Here is an 11,221-nt window from a genome sequence, read left to right as displayed (position 1 = left end):
AGGATGGAATGGGAGAGGAGAGGATGGAATGGGAGAGGAGAGGATGGAATGGGAGAGGAGAGGATGGAATGGGAGAGGAGAGGATGGAATGGGAGGCGTGAAGAAGATATTGAGTGTAGAGGTAGACGGGAGGGGGCGGACCCTTTACATACCACTCCCTATGACAGACTACTTTGAGTTTGCACAGTCAAACTGGCATTTTTGTATTTCTAAAGTAGGGAAACAACAATGCACTGCTTGCATCAGATAATTAATTTAGAGATTTGGGAGTTGTGGTCTGTATATCCCTACATATCCGAATTCAGGGAATAAGTGAACCATAGCTAATGCACCTCTTTGTTGGCCTGAAATGAAGAAATGCCATGCCTACAGTAGGAGATAATTAGCATTTAGCGCTCATCACGGGGACATTACAGATAGGCTGGAAGCAGGGTGCGACCTGAGTATTGTATTCTCAACTACGATAATGGTAACTACAGTCATGAAAATACATTAATGATAGTTGCCTTCAGCGCTATATTCTCAAGGTTAGCTGGGAGAATGGAACGGTAGCTAGCTGCTTCAAATTCCTGGTGGACTGATAAAGGTTTGTGTCCTTGAGGAAAGCACTAGAGCTTTGTTTACTGAAGAAAATCTGACATGAAAGTGTAGTGGTTCAGGTTAAACCTTGAGATTCAATTTGGAGCCAAGGTACATTTCTGAAACTGACTATAGGGGCATGGCTGAGTCAGGAGAAAAGCCCGACTTTACCAAAGACGCAAGAACACTGTCGACAGAGTCAGACAGACCGGGACATTGAGTGTAGTGTACACAGGTGATGCCACTCCCTGTTTTGCCTCTCAAATTAGCCCCACCCTCTCCGTGCAGGGGAGTCACATGACGATGACCTCATCTTTAAATGGCCCCATGTAAGTAACCAAACCTTTGTCTCACTCCTGGTGCTGCTACAGCCAGTATAATAGAGGTTGTTTCCCTTTTGCGCTTTTTTACTATTTTCTTTATTAGTTCAATACTATTTAAGGTGACTTTAAATGTCCACAAAGGTGCCACCCTAACTAATACAATGTACTATTATAATTATGTGAAGAGGTCCCTTAATATTTGTCCTCAGAGACTTTCAGTCTGACCTCACCAGATGGATACTGTAGTACTGGTCTACCTGTTCTGAATCAGAACTCAGGAATGAACGTGTCCTTGTTTTTAACTCCGCTTGTCTGGTTCTCTTCTCACTAACGTCTGCCCTTTGATTTTCAGTACGTAGGCCCTCTTGGAGTTTTTATAGGATTTGTTTTATTGAGCCACGTTATTACATGTGGTATGTACAAGATTGTAGTCTGTGTGTGTCTGAGATTGTGTCTCAGTGTGAGAGGGAGTGCTTGTTGCCTGTCTACCCCAGTGCCTCAGGCAATTTAATTTCCTCTCCTCCACCTTCTCTCATCGCTTTGTTATTGCTGCCGTTGCTCTGATCCCAGTGAAGTTAGTTTGAGGGCTCCATGTCTCTCCTGGGATCCAGGTGGAATGCATTACGGTTTACGTGGCTAATAGGTACAAGATGTAGCTTAGCCTACACAGCCTTGGCAGCCCTGCCGTGGGGTCAACAACAAGGCTCCCCAGCCGAGCTGTTAGACATCTCACAGCCCACCATCCCTCTCTTTCTCTTTGTTTTCTTTTCTCTCGCTCCCTCACAGCCCACCGTCTTTCCGTTCTGTTCGTCTCTCTTTCTTTGTTTTCTCTTCCCTTCCTCTCTCCCTTGGCGCCTGCTGCTACCTCTGTGTTCATTAGGAGGCCTACTCAGTTTTTCCTCTACTCTCCTCCAGTGCGTGTGTATGATGGTGATCACTGCACACAACACAAGCCCCTGTCTCTGACAAGCTCCATGGAAAATGTAGAATATTATGCCTACCTACGTGTATGTGTTGTCTGCCTGCGATGTGAGATAATTGTTTGGCCCTCCCTCCTCCTTTCCCTCCTTCGTGCCGTGGTTGTGGTGTTTTGTTTACTTTTCCTCCGTGCTGCTCGTGTGCGGCTCGTTGTCCGTTGGCTCCACCTTGACTCCATCTTCTGGCTTCTCCTCTGAGCGCTGTGTCGGAGGGGAGGGGGAGAGACAGACGGGGGTAGGGGAGGTGAAGGTAGGGCTGGGGGCTGCTGCTGAGCTCAGGTCATAGCGCTCTCTCTATGTCTCTGTTGACACAGCAGGTGTTGCTTTGACTCCACAGTAGGGCTTTGTTTGTTCCATGCCATACCTCAGCAGCACAGAAAGGAAAGGTCAAAAACAAGCCAGAGCCAGGCATAGGACATTAGGGAGATAACAATACACTGACTCTTCATTTCAGTGTCTGTTGTTTTAGTAAACAGAGACGGGGGTGGGCTTTGCACTCACTCTTAATAACCAGCTTTGACTTGGATTATTCATCCAGGCTTGTTTTTCTGAAAAGTTGTAACTCCTTTACACCCAGCTATCTCCCTCTAATTCTCGGTCTATTCCCTCTCTTTCCCTCCCTCATTTTCTCTTCCTCCCTCCACCCCCAGGTGATCCTGTACTCTGGGGACAGGGCCTATGAGGACTACTACCCTGCAGTGAAGGGGCGGGCCCACTTCAACTCACCCGACCCGAAGAATGGCGATGCTTCCATCAACCTGACTGGTCTGAAGTCCTCAGACACGGGGACCTACCAGTGCAAGGTGAAGAAGGCCCCGGGCATCCGCAGCAGAAAGATGCTACTGACCGTCATGGGTGAGTGGGTTGCCATGGGTGACATTTTTACATTTTAAACAGCCGCTACTCTGCTATCTACAGTTGAAGTCAGAAGTTTACATACACCTTAGCCAAATATATYTAACCTCAGTTTTTCACAATTCCTGACATTTAATCCTAGTAAAAATTCCTTGGTTAGGTCAGTTAGGATCACTTTATTTTAAGAATGTGAAATGTCAGAATATTAGTAGAGAGAATGATTTATTTAATCACATTCCCAGTGGGTCAGAAGTTTACATACACTCAATTAGTATTTGGTAGCATTGCCTTTAAATTGTTCAACTTGGGTCAAACGTTTCGGGTAGCCTTCCACAAACCTCCCACAATAGGTTGGGTGGATTTTGGCCCATTCCTCCTGACAAAGCTGGTGTAACTGAGTCAGGTTTGTGAGCCTCCCTGCTCGCACACGCTTTTTCAGTTCTGCCCACATATTTTCTCTGGGATTGAGGTCAGGGCTTTGTGATGGCCACTCCAATACCTTGACTTTGTTGTCCTTAAGCCATTTTGACACAACTTTGGAAGTATGCTTGGGGTCATTGTCTATTTGGAAGACCCATTTGCGACCAAGCTTTACCTTCCTGACTGATGTCTTGAGATGTTGCTTCAATATATCCACATCATTTTTTCACCTCATGATGCCATCTATTTTGTGAAGTGCACCAGACCCTCCTGCAGCAAAGCACCCCCACAACATGATGCTGACATCCCCGTTCTTCACGGTTGGGATGGTGTTCTTCGGCTTGCAAGCCTCCCCCTTTTTCCTCCAAACATAATGATGGTCATTATGGTCAAACAGTTCTATTTTTGTTTCATCAGACCAGAGGACATTTCTTCAAAAAATACCATGGTGTTTATACTTGCGTACTATTGTTTGTACAGATGAACGTGGTACCTTCAGGCATTTGGAAATCGCTCCCAAGGATGAACCAGACTTGTGGAGGTCTACAATTCTTTTTCTGAGGTCTTGGCTGATTTCTTTTGATTTTCCCATGATGTCAAGCAAAGAGKTACTGAGTTTGAAGGTAGGCCTTGAAATACATCCACAGGTACACCTCCAATTGACTCAAATGATGTCAATCAGCCTATCAGAAGCTTCTAAAGCCATGACATAATTTTCTGTAATTTTCCAAGCTGTTTAAAGGCACWGTCAACTTAGTGTATGTAAACTTCTGGCCCACTGGAATTGTGATACAGTGAATTGTAAGTGAAGTAATCTGTCTGTAAATAATTGTTGGGAAAATTACTTGTCATGCTCAAAGTAGATGTCCTAACCGACTTGCCAAAGCTATACGCTAAACATATATATATGTTAACAAGGAATGTGTGGAGTGGTTGAAAAACGAGTTTTAATAACTCCAACCTAAGTGCATGTAAATTTCCGACTTCAACTGTATCTGTTCAGTAAAAACTCCAAGCATAATGCCTTTTAAATGGTGCATGTGGCTGACTAGATAAGTGTTTATGTAATACCCCTCTAGAATGGCATGGTGATATGTTTAATATTCCTAGTAGTGTGTATTGATCTAGCATTTTCCTTGATATTGCAATCCCATTCAATCCATATACTGTAGGGAAATGGCTGTCAATATCAGATGACATCAAAATAGCCTACTAAATGTAGTAAAGTGTTGTAAAATGTACATTAATGCTACCTTGTTCTGAAATGATGTATGCTAAGTGTTTTGCTTTGCCATTAAGTGATGGTGTGATTGATGAGCATCACACATAATGTAATGTCGCCTCAGCCAGCTGTTTCGTTGTTGCTAAGTGACAGTAAAGTAGTGTAAAATGAAGTGATACGGGCCTTATGACAGCCACTCAACTAGCCAACCGCGTATCATACATGACAGTGGGTATAGAATAGGCAGAACATTCATAGTGATGTCTGCGCAAACAGACTTGCCGTGTATGGCTGCTCGGTGAGTCAACTTTACTCTGAACATACAGAAACTCTGTCACTCAACCAGTCAGCATATTTACATATGAAAAGCAGTGTGGGCTGACGGCTGTGGTCAAACAACAACATATTATTAGAGCCCTGCACTGATGAAGGATTTCTCATAAACGATGTGTTTGCCTGAATAAAATGTGATTAGGACACGGTTGTTTTCCTGGTTAACCACATCTCTCTACTGAAAAACTGGTTTTGTGACATGATCTGTTGGTGTTATATTTACCTTCCTTTACCAGGAACTAGACAAAAACAACCTGTCTTTTTAGCCATTCCTTTACACCAGCAAGGCTTGCTCGAAGCCTCTCTCAGGTCTACAGGAAGGAAGGTTAGATTTGTTCAGTGTACCTGAGCCAGCCAAGGAGAGATGGGCTTGAGCAAATACCTAGGCAGGCCGATGGTGATGGTCCTTAGGGAGCTGTGCAGAGGAATTTCTTGGCCACAGAGCTGGTCATCTTGTGTCTTTACTAGTTTAGTGCTGCCGTCTGGTAGTGGGTCTGACAGGCCTAAAGGCATTGACCCCTGCRGCAGAGCTATTCCTGTTCTAGAGGAGAGCAGTGTGACAAGGAGACAGGAAGACATCTTGCCTGCGCCGCAGTTTACCTTCAGGTCAATATCGTCACCAGAACGTAAATGCTCCCGAGCGCATTGACAGGGACGGACACGGTCACACACTCTCAGGAAGTAGACACACACACACACAGGGGCATTTGTCCTGAGTGCAGGTAACGTTAGGAGCTGTGTGCGTGTTGTGTCCCTGTATGAAGATCGACAGTGAAGGTAACAGAAGGAGAGGGCACACCTGCAGTCAGTACAGGGCACACCTGCAGTCAGTACAGCACACCGGACAGGCATGTCAGCAACCCTCGCAACCGATCAGTGTCTGCCGCTACCTCACTACAGCTTTCGGCAGCCAATCACAATTCCTCTCTCCCTGGCCTTAGTCCCAATCACTATCTCATTAGCCATACGCCACTACAGTATTTAACATGCCAATCGCTCCCTGAGTCCAAACAACCAATCAGCCCTGCCTAGACCTCTCTAAAGCCAATCTTTCTGTCTCCCTGGCCTCAGTCCCAACCGATCCCTCATTGTCTTTATAGCCACCCTATTGTGGTCTACCACAATGTATCACTCTCCCTCTATCTATACTGTGTCCTATCAGTACCTCAATGTAGTCCAGCACAGCCAATACATCTCCTTATCTACAGCACTTCATATTACACCACATCCATATAGTCCACCACAACCAATCTCACACTCTCTACAGTATCTGTGTCAATACATTAGTTTTCTCTTTTTACCTCCTCTCGTTTGTATCACCCCCCCAGTCCATCAGCACTTCCATTTCTCCTCCCCTCTCTCGTTCTGTCCATCCTGACCCCTGCCTTTTAGTGCAGCGCCCAGCCCATACTAATCTATGTGCTGCCGTGTCCCACAGGACAGGGCTGTCTGGTGTTAATCCACATGGTTCTGCCTGATAAGTCCCTGTCCCTGATCTCCCCTCCCTCTCCTCTCTCTCCCCTCCCTCTCCTCTCTCTCCCCTCCCTTTCCCTGGGCTTTGTTGTTACAGCGCCCATTACCAAACCATGATGTCAGCGCTCTAGCACAAAGCTCTATCCGAGAGACACACGGCGAGAGCGAGAGATGCACACAGAGAGAGACAGAGTGATATACACACAGACGCACACACACATTCACACACGGCCAATCAGGCTTCCTAAAGACGACAATATTCAGAATGCCCCTTCACCTCCCACCCCTGGCTTAGTACCCATACCTCATCCCACCCCCATCTCTCCTCTCCAGCAGACAGACAGACAGTGAGTTCAGTTGGTCTGTTCATCTTTGACTTGCACTGGATCCGGCCTGGTTTCAATTTGGAGCTTTGTTTTGCTTTTGAATTCTCATCTCATCTCCTGCCAACAGACTGAGGAAATTGTTTGCGTACCCTTGGCTTTCCCAGAGAGGCCCTACCCAGTGTGTGTGTGTGTGTGTGTGTGTGTTGTGGTGTGTGTGTGTGTGTGTGTGTGTGTGTGTGTGTGTGTGTGTGTGTGTGTGTGTGTGTGTGTGTGTGTGTGTGTGGTGTGTGTGTGTGTGTGTGTGTGTGTGTGTGTGTGTGTGTGTGTGGTGTGCATCACTCTCCAATCTTCATCATCTTTAGTGACAGCACCTGTAATGACAGCAGCTGTATCAATTACCTTGATTACTGCTTCATTATGCTGATGACTGCTGCTATGAAGGACACACACACACACACACACACACACACACACAAACACAGAGAGCTCAGCAACCTGCCAGGGGGGTGTGCATTGGAAAATCAGGAAGGGTTTGTGTAGCTTCAAGCTAATTTTTGTTTTCCGCCATGTATGCCATCTCTAATAGCTTATGCCCTCTCCCCCTCCTCCCTCTCCCCTGGCAGTGAGGCCGTCCAAGCCCAGATGCTCTACTGAAGGCCCCACCCAGGAGGGTAAGGACGTGGTGCTGAGGTGTACATCCAGTGAGGGGACCAACCCCCTGCAGTACACCTGGGAGAAGACCAGCGACAGCAAGATTCTGCCTGCCTCAGCCGTGCTAGGTAACACACACAGGATGTAATTATACACAGAGTATACCAAACATTAGGAACACCTAATATTGAGTTGACCCCCCCAAGTTGGCTGGATGTCCTTTGGGTGATAGACCATTCTTGATACACACAGGAAACTGTTGAGCATGAAAAACCCAGCAGCATTGCAATGCAATATTTGACACAAACCGCCGGGCACCTACTACCATACCCCGTTCAAAGGCGCTTACATTTTTTGTCTTGCCCATTCACCTTCTGAATGGGACACAGTCCATGTCTCAATTGTCTCTAGGCGTAACAGTCCTTCTTTAACCTGCCTCCTCCTCAATCAGCTACACTGATTGAAGTGGATTTAACAGGTTACGTCAAAAGGGATCATAGCGTTCACCTGGATTCACCTGGTCAGTCTATGTCATGGAAAGAGGTGTTGTTAATATTTTCTATACTCAGTGTATTTATTGAAGATTTTCACAGAACACAATGTGGTTACACWAGTTTTCTCCATCCTCAGATGGGGCAGATGATTTCCAACAGAATGGATATTTACTGCCAACTCAAGTAAATGTACAGAAATGTTTCCGAAAGGTTTTTGGCTACCTGAATGTGTCCCTGTAACCTCTCCCCCTCTCTATGTCTGTAGACCYTGTGGGAGGCACCATGAATGTAAGGAACGCGTCCATCAGCTCCTCAGGAACCTACCGCTGCACTGCTAAGAACCACGTGGGCATGGAGGAGTGTATTCTACAGCTTGGCATCACTCCTCGTGAGTCCCTCACCGCCCCCTGATTCACCTTTATCTGGTCTTTAATTGAAGACTATTAAAAAWAWAWAWAWWWTTCAGGTGTGGATTTGTGCTTGGACCTGTATTGGCTGTAGTCAAGATGGTAGAATTGTGTCATTTTATCATGTATTTATTTTTTAATKATCTGTGGTCTAGCACCCAACACTGCTGGTATCATAGCTGGAGCCATCATCGCTGTGCTGCTGGCCCTCATCATCATCGCCATCGTCCTCTTCTGCTGCTGCCGCGCCCGCCACAGGAAGAAGTACGAGAAGGAGATCTCTTACGAGATCAGGTACGGTCACTGCATTATTACACCATTGTACAGCACTGGCATTAACTGCATCCAACTGCTATTAGATTAGATATGTGTTTGACATTTGCTTGACAAAAATGCACTGCGATAGAATGGCCAGACATAGTAAACATACACATTAATGAAGAACAACAGAAATGACAGCTTAATGACTTGACCCCTCCCTTCCCCATAACATAACTACCCCCCGCCCTCATATACTCAATATGGCACATCCCCTTGGTGTCCAGGTCACTGAGCATTGCACATAATGTCATTGCACAACACTAACTTTCAATGTCCATGATTCCACATATAACAGTGTAGTATACAGTACATTACAACTATCTTAATAGCATTGTGGGAAGAGTGTATAGGTTCCTCTAAAGGTTGTCTTTTATTTCGGTAATTTGGCTGCTGTAGCCTGCAATAAATCAAAGCAAGCGTGACCGTGCCACGTTCTCTGGCCCCAGCTCCTCCCCATCCGGTCACGCACACAGCAGAAGACACAGGGAAAAGGTTGTCGCACCATCAGCGGTTTCTCTTTTTTCCCCTTCCTCAAATAAACGTCTGTGTTAATCAGTTTGGGTGGTTTATTTGTTCTGTGGATCCTGTGTCTGTACTGCCCAGCCCCCCTGGACACAGTGTTTCATCCACACAGCATCCTCCCTCTCTCTCTCTCTGTCCCTCTGTCTTTGGGTCTGCAAGCATCAGCCTGGACACTGTCTATTTGCCTGGCAGCACAGTGGAGCACCATAAGAATTAGCCCAGTGAACTCTGTGTCTGTGTGCCCAGTCCTGACACACACACACACACACACACACACACACACACGGCGGCACGCATACAGACACTAATACACGCTTAGGGATATTAATGCACACACAAACACTTGTGCACACACATTTACCAACATATTCAAAGCCACTGGCCCCTCAGGCTCAGTTTGATTGAGCTCTTTAATGGATTATTGCAGGTTATTATGTGTTAATTGTGTTGCTCTGGGAGTAGAAAGGGGTTGGTGGGAATGAATGTTGCTTAGTTACCACTGTTGAGAATCTTACTGTGGCTGATCAGAGCTGGCACAGCTAGAACTACATTCCATCGTCACTAGCTATAATCTTTTTCACTACCTTTCACCCACTGTCTGTCCCTTCTCTCTCTCTCTCTCCCCCTCCCTCTTTCTCTCTCTTTCTCTCCCCCTCCCTCTTTCTGTCTCCTGTCTCTTTCACTCGCCTCACCCTCTCTCTTTCAGTCAGTCTGTCCTCTCCCTTTTTCTGCCTGTCTCCTCTCTCTGTTTGTCTGTTTCTCTCTTTCACCCTCTCTTTCTGTCTCCCTATCCCAATCTGTCTCTCGGTCTTTCTCTTATATCTCATTGTTTATCTCTCTGACTCTGTCTGGCTGGACACCTAGGTGAAATCCCAAGTGAATGTGAAAGGGGAGTGGAAAAGCTTGTCTCTTGTTGTTTACATGCCCATCTCACTCTCTTTCCCCCCCTCTCAGAGAGGACGTTCCCCCTCCGAAGAGCCGCGTGTCGACGGCTCGCTCTTTCACCAGCGTGGGCAGCCAGCGTTCCTCCCTGGGCTCCATGTCCCCCTCCAACCTGCACGAGTACGCCCTCAAGCCCCAGTATGACAAGATCCCCTCCGTGGAGGAGTATGAGAGGCCCCCCAGCCACACACCCCTGCCACCGCCTGTCGCCAGCAAGATAGCCGGCCGTAACCTCAGCCGCATGGGCGGCATCCCCGTCATGATCCCCGCCCAAAACAAGGACGGCTCCATTGTGTAATGGAGAGAGAGAGAAGGAGAGATGGAGGGGTGGGACTGGGGGACACTAGCCAGAGAGGAGGTGGGGGGCTGGTCTGGCAACTGGAGAAATGAAGGGGTGGGACTGGGGGACACTAGCCAGAGAGGAGGTGGGGGGCTGGTCTGGCAACTGGAGAGATGGAGGGGTGGGACTGGGGGACACTAGCCAGAGAGGAGGTGGGGTGGCTGGGCTGGGGACTGGGCTGACTGATTTTATGTCCTCCACCACTCATCAGCTGTGGTGCCGTACTGAGGAGAAAAGAGATGCAGTACTGTACCATATCACATCAGGCCCACTATGAACTATTTACTGAAGGCAAAAAACAACAGAGCCTTTTATGAATTTTACTTCCTGATCTTTCTGACAAGCAGAAACAAAAATACTAGGGTGGCTAGCTACATTTTAATGGTCAATTCAGAAAGGTTGCTTTGTACATAGTTGAATGCATGGTGATTTTTAATCTAGCTGGCCCTGTCCATAGAGATGTGTGCAGAGCCGACCAAGGTCTCTGATTGGCCTATGGTGGGTTTGTACTGTGAAAGTATGACAGCTGTATGCGTGTGTTTCTGGGCGTGGGAAATGTACAGTCCTACTCCACAGTCTTTGGATGAAATGCCAAAAATATAATCAGACAAAAGTTTTTATCAAATCTCTCAGTAACATTTTTTWAAATATTTTGCATATTTGACAATAACCCCTCCACACACACACATTTGTTGAATCTATTTTAAGAATAGGGGTTGCTGAAGGGATTTAAGATTTCTGCTTTTCAAATGAGTTTGTTGTCATGTGGTTACCTTTTATATAGATGTTCATTCCACTGGTTGGACTGGCTGGTGTAATGGGCATGTTTGCCAGCCCTGAGAGCACTTGACCAGTTGAATGGTGCAGCTTGGGCTGGGAGGGACGGACGGTCAGGGTTGGTTAACGGCACGGGAGGAGGGAGTTAAGCCACCCCATCTTGTGATTGGTGGATTGTTGTTTCTTTGCCGGGCTTACACCCCATCTTCTCCCTTTCTCCCCGCCCCTCTCTACAAGTTCCTAGAACAGGCAGTGTTTT

General features: G+C 46.8%; 1 protein-coding gene across 1 annotated transcript in view; it reads left to right on the top strand.

Moving 5' to 3' along the window:
- LOC111980432 (coxsackievirus and adenovirus receptor homolog) overlaps positions 1 to 10,236 on the top strand; it is a 75,999-nt gene extending 65,763 nt beyond the window's left edge. The window contains exons 3-7 of the mRNA XM_024011168.2: positions 2,530 to 2,734; positions 7,132 to 7,287; positions 7,919 to 8,041; positions 8,216 to 8,354; positions 9,858 to 10,236. Coding sequence (XP_023866936.1) covers positions 2,530 to 2,734; positions 7,132 to 7,287; positions 7,919 to 8,041; positions 8,216 to 8,354; positions 9,858 to 10,143 — 909 coding nt within the window. The 3' untranslated portion in view covers positions 10,144 to 10,236. The remainder of the gene's footprint in view (positions 1 to 2,529; positions 2,735 to 7,131; positions 7,288 to 7,918; positions 8,042 to 8,215; positions 8,355 to 9,857) is intronic.
- The last annotated feature ends 985 nt before the right edge of the window (positions 10,237 to 11,221 follow it).

The sequence above is a fragment of the Salvelinus sp. IW2-2015 genome, linkage group LG20 (genome assembly GCF_002910315.2).
Source record: "Salvelinus sp. IW2-2015 linkage group LG20, ASM291031v2, whole genome shotgun sequence".
Classification (NCBI taxonomy): Eukaryota; Metazoa; Chordata; class Actinopteri; order Salmoniformes; family Salmonidae; genus Salvelinus; species Salvelinus sp. IW2-2015.
This window is presented reverse-complemented; position numbering and strand designations above follow the sequence as displayed.